The following is a 23,516-nucleotide window of genomic DNA, read 5'->3' on the forward strand; positions in this document are numbered from 1 at the left end:
TCCATAAGGAGTTTCTGCTGACTGCCTCCAGACCGCAGCCAGGAAGGCAGCCCTGCATTGGCAAACGTACTCGAACAGTTCACAAGCCTCAGGCAGCTCAAAAGCCACACGCTGGCCACCCCTGATTAGAGAGGAGAAAGAGAAGACTATTTTTGACCAAAATACTGTAATTAGTGACTTAGCATATTCCACCGTGTCCTGGGGAGACAAGCCAGTTAGCAGATGAGAGAGAAGAGATTAAAGCTGTACAATGCATTATTTAGCGTATACTTCCGAATGCCACGAAGACTGTGGATTTACCGGTGCAATCGGCTGCTGAAAGAGACTGGTAAATGGCAGCACCATACTGGAACATCAACACTTCAACTGGAACTGCTAATAATACAGCTATCAGAATAAGCTGCATCGGCAACACTGGCAACAAGTCTATACAAGATCATCTGAATTTCCATCTTCACCCCAGCAAAAGGCTTTTCAGTAGGAAAATTCAGCAGACCTTAGGCACTGACTACAGAAAGCCTTATACTCCTTTGTGGAAGAATCAAGTTTGCAGCTTTGCTTGCTTTTGCTAAAGATAAGTGCTGCGTGTGCCCAGCAACGATGAAACTCAAGCTTTGAAGTTTTATATGAGGTGATTTGAATTTAGGATCCTGGTTCTCTCTTTTAACTCATTAATTAAGGACAGGGCACTCTGTCAAAAGACAAACAACTTGCAAGTATTCGAAGTAAACAGAAAAGGTTCCAGAAAAAGTTGAACAATTTTCATATTTTTAATATTTGGGAGACTAGCTAGTAGATTTAAGATGCAGCTTTCCTGGTGTGCACCAGCAATACACTGAATTCATGCTCGTGCCTGCTGCCTGCCTTCACCTGAACATCGTGGTGAACAAAGCTCCTGCTGTAATGCATACGGAGGAAACAAGTTGTCATGTTATTCACTACAGCTTCAGAGTTGAACTCATCTCACAATTCATTTAGTTGTCAAAAAGTCAGGCATCTAATAAAAGTGAATAATTTGTGCTCTGTCTACAGCCACTGGAAGAATTTATCAAACCTTAAGATAAATATTTAAGACAGAAGATAAGCAGTGCTCAGAAGATGGCTCTTTTCTTCCTCCTGCTACATGACGTAATCCATTAGTTAGGTTGGCTCAAGTTAAATAATAGTCCCTTTTCCATAGTTGTCAAGTCCATCAGTTGTTTTTCCTGGCTGCTCCCAAATGTCCCACTAATGAATGTGTACAAAAAGCTTTGAGATGATAGGAGTCAGTACCAGGATGGATGACTGCGAAACACTGTCTCCCACAATTTCCTCATAGGTAAGCTTAGGAAGCATGGGTTAGATGAGTGGGCAGTGAGGTGGATGGAGAACTGGCTGAATGGCAGAGCTCAGAGGGTTGTGATCATCAGTCTAGTTAGAGGCCTGTAGGTAGCGGTGTTCCCCAGGGGTCAGTACTGGGTCCGGTCTTGTTCAACATATTCATCAATGACCTGAATGAGGGGACAGAGCATACCCTCAGCAAGTTTGCTGATGACACAAAACTGGGAGGAGTGGCTGATGCACCGGAAGGCTGTGCCACCATACAGCATGACCTGGACAGGCTAGAAAGTTGGGCAGAGAGGAACCTAATGAAGTTCAACAAGGGCAAGCGTAGAGTCCTGCACCTAGGGAAGAAAAACCCCATGCATCGATACAGGTTAGGGGTTGATCTGCTGGAAACCAGCTCTGCAGAGAGAGTCCTGGTGGACAACAGGTTGACCATGAGCCAGCAATGTGTCCTTGTGGCCAAGAAGGCCAATGGTATCCTGGGGTGCATTAAAAAGCCCATGGCCAGCAGGTCAAGGGAGGTCATTCTCCCTCTCTACTCTGCCCTGGTGAGGCCACATCTGGATTACTGTGGCCAGTTCTGGGCTCCCCAGTTCAAGAAAGACAAGGAACTACGGAGAGAGTCCAGCGGAGGGCTACGAAGATCATCAAGGGAATAGAGCACCTCTCTCATGAGGAAAGGCGGAGACACCTGGGTCTGTTTAGTCTGGAGAAGACAAGACTGAGAGGGGATCTCATCAATGTTTATAAATATTTAACGGATGGGTATCAAGAGGATGGGGCCAGACTCTTTTCAGTGGTGCCCAGCGACAGGACAATGGGCAGTGGGCACAAACTGGAACACAGGAAATTCCATCTCAACATGAGGAAAAACTTTGAGGGTGACAGAGCAGTGGAACAGCCTGCCCAGAGAGGTTGTGGAGTCTCCTTCTCTGGACATGTTCAAAACCTGCCTGGATGCATTCCTGTCCAACTCACTCTAGGTGAACCCCATTTGGCAGGGGGGTTGGACTAGATGATCTCCAAAGGTCCCTTCTAATCCCTACATTTCTGTGATTCTGTGAAAAAAACACACAAATAATACATTTTTAACTTTCTGTTTTCTGTATGTCACCTGTGGAGCTGCAAGATGTGGGTCAAGCTAGAAACATTCTTCTTTGTCTTCAGTAGTGTTTTACTTGATGCCAAATATCACGGTCTTTGCCGTTATTACCCATTGATCTATACCTGAAGTCACTGTAGATCCTTGTATTAAATAATACACTTACAACAAGATTTATCTAGACTTTTGCCATAATATGCCAATGATTATCTGTTGTCTTCTTCCCAATGTGATATTTGGTCTGCTCTGTTGTTAACCCTAACAGAATTCTTTGCCATCCTGACTCAGTGCAATTTTCCTTTGAGGCTGTGAAACTGAGGTTGTGACGTACCAACAGGGGAATTCCTTGCTTTCATACCCCTTGCAAATGCCAAGAGAAAGCCCTGGCTGCAGCCAGGATAATTTGCTACTTGGTAACTGGTAGACTGCAAAACTTTTATCTATGAGCAAGAGGAACAACATGAACTCTGGGAATATTGTGGTGGGTCTCCTGGTTGTACGTGGCATTGTGTCGGGAAGCCACATAATGTCTTTTAGGTGGTCTGGACCTAAACCTATGGCACTGGGGGAATGAAACCTTGGCTCCCAGAATAAACTTCAGGATGCACTGAAAAGGAAAGATAATCCTCCTCCTATCTGCAGTCAAGAGGCCATGCTAAGGCTTACTAAGAAGGCAGGGCTAATGGCTGTGCATGAGGGGACAGGATACAGTGTGCTGCTTTTCCTTTTCATCAAGTGCACCCGATGCAGCTGTGTTTATGAATGTGTCATGAATGTAAAAAGAATAATTGCTTGAAAATAACATGGACCCTAAATATCTAGTATTTTACAATAAATTCTGTTATGACTGAATGGAAGATGGAAAGTTTTGTCATGGTAGGTCAGCTAATCGCAAATGAGTCAGTGACTTCTTTTTCCCTACAGTGAAGAGACTATTGAAAGACAATATTTTTAAAGTACTCATTGGCCCCTCCCTGACTATTAACTCACCCAGTGAAGCATCTATTCAGCCTTGTTGGAGTGTCCAAAGCATAGCCATCTGGGCGGATGCCTGCCCATGCTGCCTGAATCACCTTTCACACTCTACATCCGGTTTAATGAAGAGTGCTTAAGCATGCTGAACTCAAAACACTGGGGCCTAGTGATCTTTGCCAGATATAAAAGCGACGTTTGTTGGAGGGCTCTTGACAGGAAATTACCATTTTCTGGGTTAACTCACACTTGCTGCTACTGCTGCCGTTGGACCTAGACAAGAAGCTCTTTAAGTCTGGGAGACTTTGAGCAGATTATTATTAAGGCCTTGCCCAAAAATGTAAAATTAATTCAATTTCTTTTAGTATTATTTTAGAAAATACAATGTTAAATATGTCCTCCCATGAAATGAACACCGAGTTCCTGCAGTGTGAGGATGGAGAATAATGTCTTTATTCTTATCCTCAACTCACTGACTGATTATGCATGGAGGTGAAAGGTGTCTCTGTCCAAACAGCAAAATATTTTCCTTATGAATGTGGCTCTGACTTTACATTGCATTAGCTCACACTTTTGCAGAATGCTGTAAGTTAATGTTGTACATTAGCCACTAGTTTAGGAATTGCAAATAACTCATACCAGAAATTATAGCAATTGTAAAGAAGGGGCTATAAATTAACTTCATAAAAATATGTCTAAAATCTAAAAAAATGACGTAATCAATACTATTGATTGATTGCATCTTTTTATTGAATATTAGTCTGTCAAATAGGTTGGGTGAAACTTTCAAGTCAATCTAAGTGATTTTGGTACTTTTGGGAGTGGCATTTGGAGTATTACGAAAATGCTATTTGTAATTATTTAAAAAGAAGTTAAGACATCTGTTTCCTGTTGCATTCAATACATAATTACTTCAATTACATTCTAACAATCTCAAGTCCATTATGAAGCCATACAGTTATGAACAATGATTCTTGTTGCATGGGTGGGATTTGGATGGTATTTTTTTTCTTTCTGTCATTACTAGCTGTTTGATGACAGCGGTTATTGGGAAGGGTATATTATTCTTACTGCATTGGTATTGTCATGAGCTTATACTGTATATGTGCTGGGGGGACAATAACTTTTCTGTTCTTTTTTTTTTTTGTGAAGTAGATGTGCCAGAACAACGTGAATGCACACTAAAGCATGGGCTCTGTCTGGGAGAGGATTTATTTGGCTTCCTCACTGTAACAAAAACCAGTTACTACTTTCTTCCAGTACTGCCCCCATGTAAATTCTGCTGTAGAGGTATATGAAGGGAAGTGAAGATGTGCTTGGGTAGAATTGTGGCATACAGCATTGGACAGAGAAAAAGTGGTGCTGCAACTCATAGGGCATTTCTGAGAAGTTATGTGAGACCACTGCTGTCCTCAGAGCAGTTTAGGAGAGTCAGAGTACAAACTCTACTTAAAGCTTCTTAAACTATGGCCCCAGTACTGTGCTTTGTCCCTCTGAGAGGTGCAGACCCAACCTACCATGTAATAGCAGATTGTACTACTGCAGCATTTTCCAGACTGGTTTGTTCTGTCCAAACCATGGATGTAAACTATGGTCTTCATGAACCAATTCTGAGAACAACAAAGCAGCAGCGCGAGCACTTGCTGATGCAGACGGGCTCCTCCCAGTCCCAGAAGTTGATTAGTGCCTCTTGTGGACAGAGCCCCAGTTCAGGAACAGCTGACCCTGGCTATGCTCCTGAGCGCAACAGGAGATGATAGCTGAAAAGCAGCTTGTCTTTAAGGTGGGAACTACATCTCAAGGAACAAAAAGGGAAGCATTGCTATGCCACTTCCATGGCTTTCTGCTAAGTACCTCCACCAGACATATGCCGTTTGGAGGTGGTTGGTCAACCTTGGAAATGCAAAGGAGGAAAAGGTAAAACAAGGCTGTGTGCAGCATGGGATCTAGGAGTGCTTCCCAGATCTAAGTGGCTGATCTGGCAGCTTCTTGACTGAACCCCTCCTACTTCCTCTGAAATGAGGTTTGCACAGAAAGGCTGGAGGGGAGCCGCAGCTCCAGCAGGTTTCCTGCTCAGCACTATTGAGAGAACAGGACATTCGCGTGTCCCCCAGACTACACCTACACTGCAGTCCTTAGGTAACTACCGTATATAGAACATCTGTCACAAGAGAAACTAAACAGATGATAACTCTTAAGTGTGGAAAAGAGATGACAGGAAGGAAGTGAGAGGAATGATGCAGATCCATAATGTCTCGAATGGCAAGAGTAGACAAATAGGAAATTAATATTATTCATATTAGGGCAATAGGGAATGAAAGCGTTCCTACTAAAAGTGTTATCTTTGTGATTTACAAAGAAAAATTACTGCAATATGAATTACTTTGTGTTTAAGGAAGAGGTGGAATTATATGAATTGCAATATTTATGGGTAGCCTGAAAGAGGATCAAGACCTGTCCAGCCAGGGTGAAACTTGCAGACAAAAGCTGTGATCAAAAACCAGTCAAGTGTACATTGTGGAGGTGGATTGGGTGGTCACACTGTGACACAAAGGTAACACTTTGAAGGGGGTACCTCTCTGCTAAACTTGACACAGGTTGATAGGACCGCTCAGAGGCTTTTAGACAGAGTTGCTGTCTATAACTTAAAACTGCACAGGCAGAGAACATACAAAACATTAAGTCAGTAGAGATGTGTTTATGTACACACATTTTACAGTCCCCTTATATATGATGATAGAATAGTATCACATGATTGTATGCACTTCTGCACTATGGCTTAGGGAACTAGGTAGTAACAAATCAATTCGTAGATCATTTTTCTTTATTTGTGTGCCAGGCTGCTGGCCAGTAAGCCAAGTCAATAAATGAGCAATCAGGCCTGGAGTTACAAGGAAGCAACTGTTCTGAGAACTATTCACAGATGCTGATGAAAGAAAAAAAAAAGAATTCGGATTAAGACCAAGGTTTGAACAGACTGTCCCTGTCAACAAAAAGACTCTTAGCCATCAGTGGGAATTAGTCAGCCTATACTGCCAGAAGGAGCTGGTTTTAGGCTCATGCTGAGTTAGTAGCTGCAGATATTACTTTATCAGAACATTTACTCCCCTACAAAGTTTTTCACAAGCCGTGTCCTCCATTTTTTTTTTTTGCTTTCTTGTCCATCTGGATGTCACTGATCTTTCTGAAACTATGAGCTACTTACCAAAATTTCTATTTAGCCCAAAGTCACAAGATCACATTCCTCTGTGAGCCAAGGTAAGCTCCAAGACTGTCTCAGAGGTGGGAGGAGACAACAACAACCTCAAGAGCTCTCACCAGTCGGTTCTGTGATGGGGTGTGAATGAGCATGCAGGTGTGACACATGGTGCCTCAGCATTATCAGCTGTAGCAGCTACTGCTGTCTCATTTCCTCTAGCACTAGGGGATTCAAATTATCCAGGAGCATCTCACTAACATGGACTTGCTGCTGGTAGGTTGAGACAGGCTTGGCTTAGAACCCCCACCTGCACTTATCAAGAACTGTATGTAGTATAAGATCTAAAGCTGTGTGACTTCTTCCCCAGCACAGACCCACTGTAAAGATTTTAATGACAAAACCACAACAGACATCCTAAAATTAATACAGTGCAACCATCACTGTATTGTCAGGTTGGGATCAACACGCTACACATTGGCAAATACAATTTAAAGGGTCACTCACTCCTTTCCCAGCTGTTCAGTTCCCCACTTGCACCAAATAAAAGTTGTTCCCCCCATCGTCTTTGCTCCGATTCCACTTTTTTTGTTGGTGGTTTGTTAATCGTATCTGTGAAATGATCCACCTTAAAGTTCTACTAAACAAACAAACCAAAAATCAAGTACAACTCTGTTTTTCTGTAAGAACATTTCTCTGGGATGGAAAATAGCCTCAAAATAACTGACCTGATAAAACCTGGAGTATGTTCCTCTCTTCTACAGAAAGAGGTTGGACATGGTGTTCTTCGAGACCAAAACAGTCATTTATATAGGTAGCCTAAACCCCACCTCAATTACATGTCGCCTGTTTCAGCTCAGACCCCTGTCTGGAACAAGGTGTCTCTCTGAATCCATGTTTGTAGAGGAGAACTTACCCCACAGACAGATTTTTTTTCTTAGGAGTTAATCCATAGGCACTATCCTAAAGAGCATGATAGAATATTGGCTAAAGTTGAGCCAGAGTTCTATATTTGGACTGAATGTAGATTATAACAAAGAGTTCTTTTGAAGAGTTATGGTCAATGCCTCCCCTTCTCAACTGATTATATTACCATAGTCATACACATTGCATCTCCTCGGGCTTCAGTATAGTGGCAGCTGTTTATATATTCATTGCAAATTTGGCTTCCTGTATTTTGATTTTGCAACATCATGAGTACTACTGCAATTCCTTGCACCACGTTCACCTCAGAAAGCCCACTAGAAAAAGAGTAGAATCATACAATCATACAATCATATTAGTGCCCTAACATCTTAATAGGGATATATTATGAACTTTTTTTGGTTAAAAGTAGCTAAGAAAGGATTATCATCAGGGCAGGCATTTTACAGAAGCTCACTTAGCTTTGAAAAGAATGTCAGCAAATTCCATAATAAACTGTTCAAGGCTTTTAGATTATTTTTGATAGTAAGGTTTCAGTTTGTAGCTCCTTTCAATACAGAATGAGCACATTGATGGGTTTTGTTAGCTGTGTCCTGCTGTGAGATTCCATCTCAGTTTGCAAGCAGCATGAAAAAGAACATGTTAAATACAAGTTGAAATAATTTTGCTCTCATGTGTGATCATTAAAGTGTAGCTGTGTTCAGGACAGTTCAAAAGCTAGCAAAAGAGGAAGAAATGATCAGACATCTGCAATTGTAGAGACAGCCTACTACAGTATGAAAAATATTTGCATGATTTTAATGTATGTTACTATTTCCATGTAACATGTTAACCAAAACATAAGTAAACTAAAAATGTATTGATCTTGATTTGCTTTATTTATTTCTTGCTTAACTTGTGCTGTCTATGTCAGTGTGACAGACAGTTGTCAGAGAGTAGAAAGAAACTACTTGTGCAGGTGATAATATTTCTGAACAGTAAAAGCCTAATTCTGTTTTACACACAGATTCATGTCCTTACAGGACATTTCAGAACCAGCACTTGTGGGTTTTCTGCAGTAAAGGATAAGAGAGAGTAAAGAAAATTGGTGAGCCATTTTTAAGTCAAAAAGTGATGCATTCTGGAAGAAATCTTGAGATACCAGGTTAAGGCCTGTACTAAAAAAACAACGAATACAAACCTTTCACAGGACACTGTACTTCAACATTCACTCACTATTCCTATTCAAGATACAGCAACTGAAACAACCCTCAAACAAATCCTGACAACTCATGTAGTCTAATGGACCAGGTGCTACACAAATGGGTGAGAAGTTGTAGACTTGTTCTTTCCATAAGCCAGGGAGCCATTGTTGAGCTGGTCCAAATGAGCATATTGGGTTTTGTCGTGGTTTAGGCCAGAACAATCTTCCCAGCAGATCTTCAAAAGTTTTAAGGAGATCAATACCATTATTTTTATCTTACAGCTAGGGAAAAGGAAGCATAAAAAAGAGAAATGGCTGCTCTGAGATCAGCTGGCAGACTGATGCCAAAGACCAGAATGAGATGCAGGTTTTGTGTATTCCAGTCCAAAGCCCTATCAAATTCACATCTTTGTGTCTGGTATGAAACTGTTAAGCATGGTGGCCTCTATTATACTTGTATAAATATCCAGTAGATAAAGCACAAGATGTGCCATGAGGGTGGAATACCCCAATGCCATCACCTCCTGCCTGTACCTGCCTTTTGCAGATCTTCCAGCAGAGAGCCCAGCAAGCAGCCTCCTACACTGGGGAAGCACCAGTTGTATGATGTCCTAAAGCCCTTCTACAGCGGCATTACTTTTGACCTGTTGCCAGATATCATCTTAACACTTCATATGTGCTAGTTCCTACTGGTTCAGTTTTGTGAACTGAAATAGTCCTGAAATAGTTACTGACATATTATCTCAGCTTTATAGTGAGAGTATAATATGGCATACAGATTAAACAGAACCTCTTTGCAATGGCACCCTGAAGTTATTCAAACTATAGGCAGAACTCACATTTTTGGCAAATTCCTAAACATATATATCCTCAAAAGCAGAGGCCCCAGAAGAATTCACTATGGTCTCTGCATCCTCTTTCAATACATGAAAACACTTTTATTTCTTGTTAAGAATCTCTTCCTGTTCCTGACACCTAAGAAACATAGAACTGATTATATTAATTTTTGTTTCAGCTATTCCTTACACAGGAACACCTTGTATGAACTCTCAAATCCAGCATTTTGGTTAAGTACTCTAAATTCACAAGATAAATCTACTTCTTATAAAAGAATCTCCACCAGAATGAAAAGATACCTAGGTAACATTAGAAAAAAAAAAATAGGGACAGTCAATGACTAGAGGTGATTCAGACGGCTAATAAGTAGATAAGAGATTTACAAGCACCACTTTACTTAAAATGTTAAGCAAGCATTGTCAAGTAATACATCCAACTTACCTGTGAAGAGCTTCTGTGGTAAGCTGAGTAGTGAAGTGGTCCAGAAATAGCAGTATCATGTGGTAAAGATGGATACTGACTTTGCATTGGATGGGGATGCTGGTTGCTATAGCTGCCATAGTTGTAACTTCCTGTGTATCTAAAATCCATTTAAAAACACTATTTAGTATGCATAATAATTGTATTGCCACTAATAATTCTATAACTTTTGAGACATATAGTTGCACTTTTTTGCATAGAAGAATGATATTTTAAATAATCTTTTAAAAAAAGATATTTCCCAGCTCAGCTGGGAAGCAGATGCCACTCAGTGAAATGATGTGTTCAGCACAACAACAGAGAGACTCGTCACGTTTCCCTGATTAGTTTTAAATTGCCGACTCATTTGTGCGCTTTCTAAGGAGAAAGTGGGTTTCTTTTTTATTATTATTTTATTGTCATGTTCCTAGTAAATTGCTGTTCAGGCTGAGGAAGTATGGCAAGATTTTACTTAAAGAACTACACTGTGGAGTTCAGCTGTCTCCTTGCACGAGGGTCAGATGTCCCTCTTTGGGAGGAAGAGAAACATATTCTTTTGCATCTGAAGCATAAACCATACATCTTTATCACAGATGACTCAAGAATAGAGTGGGATTTGAGGGTGGAGAACCTGCCTGCTTTGTTTTTGTATCCCGACCCCTTGTGTGGGGACATCCAGGGATAAAGAAGGGAGCAGTTTCCTTAGCTATAAGAAACTGCAGTGTCAGCGTTTGTTGGACACCACTAGCAGAAGACGCGTGGACATTTTCTGCAGCCTCCCCATCTCTGTGTAGCCATGTGGACATTTGTTGCTAATTCAGCACAGAAGTGTTAAGGTTCTTAAAATATACGCTATTGAAATGAAACACAAACCATGATAAATAAACAAGGTAACCAATTCATTGTGTGAGAGAGAAGACAGTTATTTGTGCAGACTTATTATTTTTCTGCAAAGTTCAATGTTGTTTTTACACTGGGTACAGTTTAAACTTCTGTTATTCTTTTGATCTTATGATGGCATTCTAAAGATACAATGTCCTGTCTTATACCAGACAAACCAGCAGATTCTGCTCTGGGGGAGAGCAGAGCACTCCCTCTAAAAATATTGTCAGGACATAAAGCCCTATGTCCATCTTCATTGTTCAACACTGAGCTCTCATTCTTCTATTCACTTGTGCTTAGTGAAATATGAGTGATTTCCATAAGCTACCTCAGACAAGCTGGTGTCCACACGATATGACTTTGATAGTCTCTCTGTGGAGAGTTGGGGAGAGAGGAATGGCTATGTTATGGAGCTGTTGCACACTGTTTGTGGTAGGCAGACATCTTGTGTTTTAATTCCTCCAGCACAATAGGCTGGTAAGTGAGATCTGCAGCAGATGTTTTTGGCAGTCTGCATAAGCCTGACGTTCATGATGCAGCCTTCTCTGCTTGAAGATGCTCGCCTACCTAGTCCCTCCTGTAGTCCGGGGTGCCCTTGGACTCCCAAACAAAGCCAAGTCCTGTACAACAGTGTTTGCACTTCTTGTGAGAGAGACCACTGAGGACATGAGAAGGAAATGACCATGCTCCTTCAAGGCTAGTATTCTGCCTATCTGAAAGTGCTTGGCTGAGGAACTCTACATCTCTCTAAGAAGAAAGTATACCTGAAAAATCCAACAAAAATGCTTTCTGTCAAGTACTATATCTTACAGTGACTTCTGAACCACATCTATAGCTATTGAGTAGTGAGGATAATAGACAGATGGCATGTCTTTGGGGAAGTTCATCTGGGAACTAGCAGTTACTCTAGAGCTGTGATTCAGAAAGAACGGTCAATTGATTGTACAGAGAATAATGCTAAGTCCTGCATCTGGGGTGGCATAACCCCTGCAGTGGTACAGGTTGGGGCCATTTGGAGAGAAAGCAGCTTTGCTGAAAATTACCTGGAAGTTCTGCTGGACAAAAGGTTGAACATGAGTCACCAGCATGCCCTTGCAACAAAGATGACCAGCTATATACTGGGCTGTATTAGCAGGAATGTAGACAGCAGGCCTAGAGATGATTATTCCTCTCTATTTGGCACTTGGGAGACAACATGTGGAGTATTGTGTCCTGTTTTCAGCTCTCCACTATAAAAAGGACATTGAAATACTGGAGCTAGTCTAGCGGAAGGCCATCAAGACAGGTAAGGGACTGAAGCATATGACTTACAGGAAGAGGATTGGGTTTGTACAGCCTTAAGAAGAGAGGCAAAGAGATGATCTACAACTATCTACCAGGAGGGTATGGAATAGCTAGAGCCAAACTCGGCCCAAAGGTCCAGCGATAGGGTGAGAGGCAACAGACACAAGTTGGAACAAGAGCAATTACAATAAGATATAAGGATATTTTCCTCTATTAATACCACAGATCTTCCATTTACAGTCCTGAGTCTCCACACGTGTGGAGACTATCACTGTGGATTTAGAAGATGATCTACTGCAGTGAGCTAAAGCAGATTACGAACCTTGTGCTCTTCTCCATTTTCACAAATCTATGCTTGCTAAAAGACTTGTTTTAATAATGGGGAACAGATCACGTAGTCCTTTCTTCATCTCTGGTAACATGCATTTAGCATTAATCAATTTTTATTTTACATGGAGCAGTTTTTATCATTGAACTTACATTTTGTTTTCTACAACTGGCCAGAAGTACAAAGAAAATATTTGTACAAATCAATCCAACAGTCTATATTTCAGTCTGTAACAGTCTATATCCAAGTCTGTCTTGGGAGCTACTAGGGCTTTACATTGTTCCAAGGCTTCGGTTCTTAAATGTCTTTACATTATGGAATATTGTGGTATAAAGCACTCTGATATTTTAGGTATTGTCTTTCTATCTCAAGGTACTTTGGAGCCTTTATATTTCACGGAGGATCATCTTTAGTGTGCAAGATTGGTAGGAACCCCAGCACAGCTGCTATCAGGAAACTTTCGGGTATGCTGGGTGGCTAAGAGTCTGCATTTGGTGGGAAATGTGCCTACAGCAGGGGAATAGCTCATGGCCTCCATACTGCTTATGCTCTCTACTGGGCCCTTTTGCATGGGAGTGAGGCTCGGTCTTTGGAGCTATGTCGGCTGCTTGCGCCATTTCTGCTCCAGAAACCGGGAAATCTTAGAGAGAGAGAATATCAAAGTCTGCACTTTCTTTCCAGGGCAACCATCTTTTTGAATCTTGCATATGAGGTCTCCTATTTTTTCTTTTCCTATCTGAAGATATGGTTCTTTAATGCTTTTAAACAAGCCCTGTCTCAAATCTGTGACTGTACCTTCCATAAGAACTATATAGTGAGTCTTGTGCTTCAGAAGACCATGGGTGAGGTTACTGGATTTCTCTGCAGACATGTCTTCAGGAACATGTCTCTATAGACTCTCACATTAGACTCAAATCATACAATATGCTGACTTTGCTGTAGGTACAAAATAAGTACAAACTGTAATGATTAAAAAAAAATTAATAGTACTATACAGAGGGCAAATGAGACCAGGAAATCACTGTGATAGAAACCATGTAAACAAAGATTCACAGAGAGGCCCTATCTCTATGAGCTTACATCGTCAGTTCCAGAAAAGAAGGCAGATGTCACTGAAATGTTTAGAAGCACCACCAAAATGTTTCTATCCATGTATCACACATAAAACCAAATTGCAAAAGAAGTCAGATTATAGAAGTCTGTTGCCTTTCAGAAAAGTCAATTCACCCAGATAAAAGTTTCCTCAAAACCAAAAGCAAGAGATTCTTTTAGTAACAATGAAGTCTCACGTGGGTATACATGTATGTATTTATACATATATTCACTACATTACTGTGGCCTGTTCCAATTCTTGCATCCTGTTAGCTCCTGAACCTCCCTGCTGCCCTGTTTCTGCCTCCACCAAGTAGTCATATTGCTGGATAGGAGAGATGTTCCATATCTCCATATCCAGGTTTCTGCAGGAAGGACTTAGCAGTGACATCCCAACACAAATCCAAACCTGTCCACATCCAAGAGGAAAGGAGATGAAGGGTTCAAATTAATCTACTGTCACCCTGCCAAACAGTACACAATCTTCCACACTGGGAAAGCACTTCTGCAAGGGTAATGCGTATGCAATGAGGCTGAGGAACTCAGTAAAGTCTTTTAAACGTCTTGCTCCATGTCAGCATCTGGGCATTTGCTAATCTTGCTATGTGCCTGGCACTTCTTCATCGATTATTCTGTGATTGTTTCTTTTTAGTTACGGATATCTATGAGTTATACACTTACTCAAATAAGAATGGCACAGAAGTCTTGCTTGATGAAAAGAGCACTGAGAGACTTAGTCTGAGTTTCTGAGGTTTTTCAAGATCAAATAATGTTATAGAAATTTCTACTGTAATTATTTTAATTGAGAGCCTGGAGCAAATTTGGTGACAGAGATGAGATTAGATTATGGTGAAAACGTGGCTCTTTTTTCCCAACTTTGGACATTTTTGATTTGCAGGTTTAACAGTAGTCATAGAATCATTGAGGTTGGAAGAGACCTCTGGAGATTGTTTAATCTAACCCCCATGCTAAAAGCAGGGTCTGCTAGAGCAGGCTGCCCAGGATCATGTCTAGATCGGGTCTGAATAATAGCATGGATGGAGACTCCATAGCCTCTCTGCACAACCTGTTCTGGTGTTTGATCATACTTACAGTGAAACAAGTTGGTTGGTTGGTTATGTTTAAACGGAATTTCTTGTATTTCAATTAGTGCCCATTGTCTCTTGTCCTGTAACTGGATACCACTGAGAAGAATCTGTCTCCATCTTCTTTACATGCCCCACTAGGTATTTAAACGTACTGATAAGACCCTCCCTGAGCCTTCTCCTCCTGAGGTGAAACAATCCCAGCTCTCGCAGGCCATCTTTGTATGACAGATGCTCCAGTCCTGTAATCATCTAAGCGTCTCTTTTCTGGACTCACTCCAGTATGTGTCTGTCTGTGTCTGTCATACTAGGGAGCACAGAACTGGCTCCAGTGCTCCAGATGTGGTCTCAGCAGTGCTGAGCAGAGGAGAAGGATCACCTCTCCCGAGACATGGTATAGTAGGACAGTTCTTTGGACACATCTAGCCTTTGGGATACAACGTGACACAGAAAAACAGGAATCAGAGAAGAAATCTACTGAAGCTTTCTCTTTTATAAAATGTCCTCCAGGCCTACTGTGTTTTTAAATAGAATTAAATGAGATTATAAAACTGACACATAATATAATCATACAACAATAACAACAACCAAAGAATAATGATACCAGCATCTTTGCAATACAGACTTACTACATCAAAAAACAGATTTCACTGCATTTCCAAAACACCCCTCGGCATAGCATCCAAAAACCACAAAAATTCACAAGACACTGGGAAGTGACTTACCCATGTTCTTCTCTGTGGGGATAAACAGGTATCCGATGTGCGACAGATGATGATGGTACATGTGGACTTCTCATGCAGGGCAGCTGTTGGGAATTTTCAGCAGGTGACCCTGCAGCTGTTGTCACGGTGTAGGTGAGTGACCATGTATAGGACTGCATAGCTCCTGCAGACAAACAAGCTTTAAATGAATACAGCTAGCATGGGCTGTCATTCATAGAGGTATTATGCTTTGAGGTGGTTACAAGAAAGCAACCTAATAGGCACTGATAATGGAAACCAAAGTGAACAAAACAGTTATGTCTGAAGCATAAATAAAAATACAAATAGATCAGCTGGAGTGTGCAAAGATCCAAAGGTAAGAGACATGTCTGGGAATAGCTCAGACTGTGAAGTTTCAGTGTGGTATTGTAATTTGAGGCTATCATTTTTCAGAAAAACTGGAACAGGACTTAGAAATGGAGGAACACCAGCGCTAATATTTCTCAGGCATGACGCACCAAACCCTGAGGTCTCCCTCATATGGAGTGGGCTGCTGGCCTGTTTAGCTCTGAGGTTGATCAGGCCTGGAGTGAGGCAGGAAGTATGATCAGAACAATGAAGGATTAGAAAAAGATGAGTGTTACGCAAATAAATTTCTTTAATCCTTTTGCAGTTTGTATCTGTTTCACCCAACTAGGTACCAGCCTTTGTAGTGGCAACATAGTGGTAGATCTCCAAATTATAACATATATATAGACAGAAATAGCCTAGCCGTTTTCTTCCCACAAATAAAGTTTCTTTCTTCTTTCGAGGCGGCAGGGACTGGACTTAATTTATTTCTTCATGTAGAGAATTTGTGGGAAGAGCAAAGCAAAGAAGTGGGTTTTCCATTTTGCTCGGAAGGTGCTGAGTTTTTTAATCATCCTGATCCCTTCCAGGCAGGAACTCCAGATTCATGAGCCAGCTGCTGAGAAACCTTTGTCCTTTGCACACACCCCTTTCACTCAGGAGGCTGACAGATCCATTGTTCCAGTATAACATAGCTCTTGCTGGAGGTCATGACCATACTGGCTGAGATTACCCTGCAAATGAGGACCAGAACACTGAATTTAACCCAATATGAACACTAGTTTGGGGGTCTCTGGGCACTCTTGGCTCTTTTTCACTAGCTAAAAGGAATTGCAGGAGGTGACTCGTTTTTTTCAGTGTGGATTCTAGGACTTCCTGTAGTATGAAAAGGCCTAATTCAGAGGGGGAAGTGGTTGTATTACCAGGTCTGTGTCCACTCCATGGCTTTGGGGAATGAAAAGCCTATCTCAGATGTGCATAATTTTCTTCAGGTGTGTGATTTTATTTGGCAAAATCAGAAAAAATATTTTTTTAAATGGGAAACGCTGAATTCTGGGACTGAACAAAGGCATTCTGAGCTTCACAAGGTGAGTCCAGCTTGAAATACTCCAGCAGGGTGTGATTTGGTGCTCTTATAGTAGAGGCAACCTTGGATATGTTATGGCCAAGGATATTTGTGCTAGGTCTGTTTTCACATGGCTACATTTTCTGTCACTGACTCTTGAATTTTCAGTCTTTCATCTCCTCCCATTGCAGAGGTCCACTGAGATCCCTGAGATCAAAGATAAGCTAGCACGTCAGTGCTGCTGTGGATAGAAGCAGTCGTGGTTCCTTGACATGAGGAAAACGTTTAAGGAAGCCTACCTTTGCTAGAAAATACAGTTTATGTGGAAGGGGGCAAAACTACTTATGCAGTCATCAAATAGCTTCATTTGAAAACAACAGAAAAACTGTTTTGAAAATATCAACAACTTGACTGCAGAATATTTTGGTGAAACATTTCAATTTCAAAAGGTCAACATATTTTCCTAGTGTTCCAAAAGCAAATTTGAAACTTTGTTTCAAAACAGGCCTAAATTAAAAAGGCAAAAACAAAGAGAAAAGGAAGAAAAGAAGGACAACAAAGATGGTGGAAAACCCCAAATACATATTTTTAGGTAACATTACTGGGGGCTTTTTTCACTTTTTCACTTTTAAATTCACCATAAAACAAAAATTTTACTTTGACCTGACTTTACTTTTTCCAAGAGAAAGGTTGGCCATTGAGCCAAAAATCTCATGACCTTCCTAGCTCTAACAAGGAGCGGTAATAACAGGGCCAAAAGATCCTTTACATTTTATCAAATATGGTTAATTTGAATCGTCCTAGCCAATGTGACAGCCTACTTTTCTTTTTTTGAAAAATAGTAGGGATCGTATCTCAGTCCGAGGAAAATAAGTCAGTCCAGGACAACAAGTTGTTTCATGTGCTTCCTGCTGGAAGTCAGACTCCTTGGATGAGATGGCCACATGGCCACTGCTGGCATTCAAGTCTAACTGGCAGCTACCTCAGTTCAATTTTAAAATAAATGTTTAGGGGGTAACATGCTTTGTGCCTGTCCAGACAACACAGAAACAAATACAGAGAGAACAGGTTTTGCACTGGAAGAGTTGTGATTACCTTTTGAATTTTCCTAACCAAGAATTGCCCCCAGTGCTATAGGATAGGACCTCACACAGCTGCTCTAGGAAATACTGACTTTCTTTTGGAGGTTATGGTTTCGAAACAAATGTATGTTGTGTTTTACTCTGGATTTACAGAGTGACAGAAAGCTGTTAAAATATTTTTTTTTTTTCAGGATGTTCTTAGGAATCTACACTTCTCTGCTTTTGTGGAAGGGATGCCATTATTTTCAGTGACCTAGTCACAGAGGCAGAGAGGAAGGATAGAAGACAACAGACTTGCAGATGTATGTATGCATATATTGGGTCAGGCAGGATACTGCCAACATTGTGGTGGGTGGAAAAGGAGGAATGAGATAAGTTGAAAGTTTTTCATCGTTAGCTTTTTAATACCCGCCTATGTCCCAGCCCTATATGATTAATTTCCTCAGCTGGCTGAAGAATGGAACTCCAGGAGATTAAGTCCCTTTTAGATATGACTGAACCCAACTGAACTGCTTTCTGAAATAAGCAAAAACAATAGCGATTGAGCAACACTTTGCTTTGCTTTGTGTTCTGAACATGCAGAGTTTGATTAAAATAGGGAAGTTCATTTATTATCACTCCTTTTTCTTTTCTCTTTTAACGAAAAATTTGATTTCAAGAGGCCAAATATAAATGGAACTGCTATCAGTCCAACAGCAGCCCTGTTGTCATTGATGCCATCATGTACACCAGTGCAGAAAAAAACAAAAGTTGCTTCACAGTGCTGCACTTTATATTTGCTTTATGCTGGAGTAAATGACCACCCAGGTACAAGCAAGACACCCATGGCACTGTCTATTATGTCTGATAGTAAGCAAGCAGTACTGTCAACCTGAAGCAATCAGAAATATAGAGTCAGACCCCCATTCTTCCCCCACCCCCAACAAAGAGATTACCTTAACTATCAGCTTGAGAAAAAACACAAACCCTTCCATTTGGAGAATTTGGAGAAATGCCTTTTGAAATCAGAACCTTTGACTTTTACACTCTGAAGCTATGAGAATTAAACTCTGATTGTTGAACTAGAGCTGATGTTCTCACATATTCATATGAGTCCAGGAGCTGAAGCTTTAGGAGAAAACCAGAAATTTGTTCTACTCACACACACAAATATGAGAGGCAGTAGCTCTGTGCAAGCATCTTCTGTGCCAGATTCCCAGAACTTTAATACCTAGCCTAGACTTGGAAGAATAGTGACCTTAAATGACCATTGCTAACCTGAAGACTTAGTTCACAAATACATTTCTTGAAACTAAACAGTGAACTGCACAGGTTAGTTTACTAACATATTAGGAACTACTTACAATTCAGAGTTCATTTTGGGTTGTCTAAAAACTGTTACATTAGCAAATGAGTAATCACAGCTTTAAGAGAGGCTTTAAGAGAGAATAGCATAGTCAGCCATATAGCTATCACTTTTATTACAATAGTGTTGCAGTTTGAACAATCATTAATCTGGCCTTTGTGATTTAGAAAGGATGAAGGCTAATTATCCTTTTAAATGTCTAGTAACTTAAAAAGTTTTAAATAAAATGTTAGCTGAGCCAAGCCAGATGTTCTACCACAGAATGCTATACATAGGATTTATCTTTCTTTTGCTCGCTATCTTGTAATTGCAACAGTTTAATTTGCTGGTTTTGTGCTGACCACTGACTGAAGGCAAAAAGGTTAAAATGCAAGTTTAATAGTTAACTTTTATTGCTAATGCCACAAGCAAGAAAGAGTTAATGATACCTTAAATTGGGGAACTGAAAGCTAGTGGTAACAAATGGAACTAGTTCTCAAGATCTGCAAAGCAATTGCAGAGTTTTACATTTACCTCATAAAAGACACATAAGAAAATCAATAGAGTGTACTTTTAATATATCTCTCCGGAACAGAGGTTCCTGTTTCAAAATATTCTATATATTAATGCCATGAATCTGTATATGGAATAGTTTAATTATATGTAATACATCTTCTGCTCTCTTATTTTAAAGTATAGTAATTCCCTATAGCTGAAACATGGTTGTTATTTTGTATGACTTTATGTGAATGAACCCTGCATTCCATAGGGTAATGATTAGCAAACTAAAAAGGTGATCGGTTCACCTACATGATGAACATGGGAAGTGGAGGTATTACTAATTGCCCAAATTAAGACCAGGAAATACCCACATACTTATATTTAATCTTAACCAGACCACTACTTGCATTGACAAATTTGGCTTGTGCTAGACAAAAATGATTTTCACACTCGCAAAAGTAAGACTGCACCAGACCATAAGAATAAAATAGAATTCAACCGAACAAAAGTTTTTAAAACAACCAAAAAATGAAAAGCTGGAAAGAAAAAAGAGCTAAAATAATCAGAAATAGCTTTCTTGCCTAAGAAGTTCTGCTATGGGAACAACTATGGCAAGTTCCACTGCCTATACTGTGGGAGTAGGTCCTTCAAGCTATGATCCTGTTCAACCAAATGATCCTGTTTCTGGCTTGAGAATTCACACTGGCAGACCTTGGACGTACCAGGACATAAAAAATTAGGGACAATAAACCAGACCATAATAAAATAATGAACAACATGAAAACAAAAAGGAATTGCATTTGTAATGTTTGTGTGAGTCCATTCCCTTGCATTACTGGTGGGATTCAGGAGGGATATGTAAGATCTATGCAGTTCCCAGGCCTGCCCAGATCTGCGCCTAGGTCAAGTATTCAAGTCAAGTAAGCTGAAGGTGGAAGCTCAGATAACTGAAAAATAGGCTATTATACAAATATGGAATAAGCTCTGGGTTAATAGGTGTGATAGTCACATACAGTCACAGTCTCTGCAGCCCGAACAAAAGTCCCTTGAATCTCCATTCTTTTCCATGCCACTGGAGACCATGCAGTTCCCTACTTTTCAGTCTTTCATTTTTGGGTACAGTTCTGCATCATATTAAGTTCTGGTTATAACATCACACCAATCCCTTTGGGCCACAATGTCTACAGAGCAAGTCGTCCACAAAATCAACGTTTCAAGACTCAAACATAGACACCAGCTCCAGAGTTGCCAGATCCAAAGCAGTGTGCTCACCTGCCATGTTTAGGAATCATGTCTCTCTTGCTTAACTGTTTGGGGGGTAATACTATCCTATTTCCCTCCTAAATATGGTATTATCTCCAAGAGTGAGAAAACCTTAAGTTTCAGTGCAGGGACAAATGTTCTTAAATCTCTTTCCACCACAACTATGCATTGTGCTTCCCTGTGGCGCCTTTGAAAACATGAAAAACATTTGTCAGAAAGATTTATTAGTCCTTTAGCCACTGCCAAATTCTCCAGTGTGGTAAATCATCACTTTTTGACATTCTTTCAAGAAGGTTTTGTAACATTTCTAATACATCACAAAAGTGATAGTTTCCACATTCTGATTATACACCCATTTCACTGAGGACCAGCAAAACTGGAATTTCACTGCCTGGAATGCCTTCTGAAAGTCATTCACATTTCTGCCTTTTTTTTCCATGAGTTAAGAAAACACTGTCTTTTGATCATACAGACAGACTGTCCTGCCCACATCCAAAAGGAAATGAGTGAGTTTCACATTAGAGTACAGAGGATGATTGCCCATTTGTACAGACCAAACAAGAAACCAGTTTGTGCTTATTGTTTTTTGATAATCCTGCCCACAAGTCAAATACCTTTAATCACAGATTTTTAATCTGTGGCCCCACCGGGATACAACAACTTCACAAGTTGCCATAACAGCTTATGCAACTGAAAATAGGCTTCAGCCATATAATTCTGGGTCTCTAACATTGAAAGATGAAAGTTATCAATGATGTGTAAAACATCCCCAAGAGGAACTTGGGCAGTTATTTAAACATATTTGGGTCTCAAATATGTTTAAAGATATCCAATTCCCATTTTACCCACTAGAAATTAAGTGGTTCAGGATTTTGAACGCCTCACTAAACCTTAAAATATCTGGCACATTTCCTTGAAGTATATAACATTTTTCAGAGAGACTGTTTGCCCTTGAAGTCATTAAAGATGCTTAAAAGTGTTATATTCATAAATAATTATTTTGAGGCATTGCTAGAAATATGAAAAATTGGACTGAATTTTAAAAATACTTAGAAATAAAGTGACAGATCTTCTTTTCTGAAGGCCTCAGCTACTGAACAGATTCTGATAAGCTGAGGTGTGGGATCTCCTGTTAAGCCTTTGGATTCCAAACATCAGATCTTTTTCATGTTAGACTGCACATTGTGTTTGGATACAGTGAGAAGGTATAACATACTTTAAACAGATTTGTGTTTGGGAAGGCTTCTTGTCTCCTGAAAGCCAGCACGTCATGTTCTCAGGCTCAATTTCAGGTGACCAAGTGCAGCAGATCCAGCTGCCATAAGTCTACCTACCTGTTGTAGCTGCTATGCCACCATACTCTGGGGACTGATTGCTGACAGGCGAGGGGGCAGAGGGTACTTCCACTGAGGTGGCAGATTTAGCTGGGGAGAACGGCACTGGGGAGGGTGTTGGAGGAGCTGGTTCACTCAGAATAATTTCTTCTCGTATTTCTGCTGCAGGATGAGAGAGAAATCATCAAACATAGTTAAAGGCAGAATCAAGGAAAACTGAGAAACTAAAAAAAACCCAAAACTTAATGCAAGCAGTTAAGTTCTGTAGGCTGTATTTCAAGGAATGCATAGCAGGAATCACAAATCTTTGAAAGAAGTACTTCTATAACATTCAACCTTACAGCTTTCACTGTTCCTTCATAAGACCTCTTAAAGAATAGTGCTTTTTTTCCGTGTTGTATAGATAGGAAACTCATGCACAGACAGCTTAAGGCTTATATTCCTGTAATATGCTATTAGATACCTAAAATTAGGAGTCCAGTCTAAGTCAGGCACTCCTACTGCTTCTAGATACATTGGAATGAAACAGGAATCTCCAGGGGATTCCAGTGGCTTTTGGTCATGACCTTCGCTCTTCGTTGACTAAAGAGGATGACACCGGATATTTCTAACTGCTAAAACTATGTGGAAAGTATGTAGGGATAACTAAATCGGTTGTCAAAAAAACAAGAGGCTATGGCAAGGCAATGAATTAAATCCAGGTCTTTCAACACATACAAGATCACTAATCACTCAAATGTTCTTCTTCCTAATCACTCAAATGTTCTTCTTCCCATAAATCTACAGGGTGGCAAATTAAGCCACAGCTAAAATGAAGAATGGAACTTTCCAAAGATGACAGAGGGATTTAACTTGCCCAAATTAATGGGAGATGCAAGGAAGGTAAATCACTGAGGGTCTCTCATTACAAGGGCCTACCCTGAGCAGAGAGACTAAAGGCAATCTCTGTTCACTTCTATTCTGTCGAGTCAGTACAGAATCTGCTTCTGTACAGCCACTTAGAACATGAGTACCAGAAATGATAGCTTTGTTTTTTGTCTTTTCTCCCTCTTATTTAAAAAGTAAAATTCATTAATATAAGTGAATTTATTTAGTGTTAAACCAGGGTGAAAGTGAGAATCAAGACCGGGTTCACTGAAATACAATGGTGGCTTAGGCAGACTAAGTTAAAAGGTTCAGTACAAAAATCTCTTAGAGAAACACTAAGTGTGTGCTTAGGAATGA

At 40.4% G+C, this 23,516-nt stretch overlaps 1 protein-coding gene across 1 annotated transcript in view; it reads right to left on the minus strand.

The window, feature by feature from the left end:
* Positions 1–23,516, minus strand: part of RFX4 (regulatory factor X4) — a gene marked incomplete at both ends in the record, with an annotated part of 97,626 nt that overhangs the window by 1,553 nt on the left and 72,557 nt on the right. The window contains 3 exons of the mRNA XM_082498413.1: positions 9,982–10,120; positions 15,396–15,558; positions 22,293–22,454. Coding sequence (XP_082354539.1) covers positions 9,982–10,120; positions 15,396–15,558; positions 22,293–22,454 — 464 coding nt within the window. The remainder of the gene's footprint in view (positions 1–9,981; positions 10,121–15,395; positions 15,559–22,292; positions 22,455–23,516) is intronic.

This window comes from Vanellus vanellus (assembly GCF_965231255.1).
Source record: "Vanellus vanellus genome assembly, chromosome: 1".
NCBI lineage: Eukaryota > Metazoa > Chordata > Aves > Charadriiformes > Charadriidae > Vanellus > Vanellus vanellus.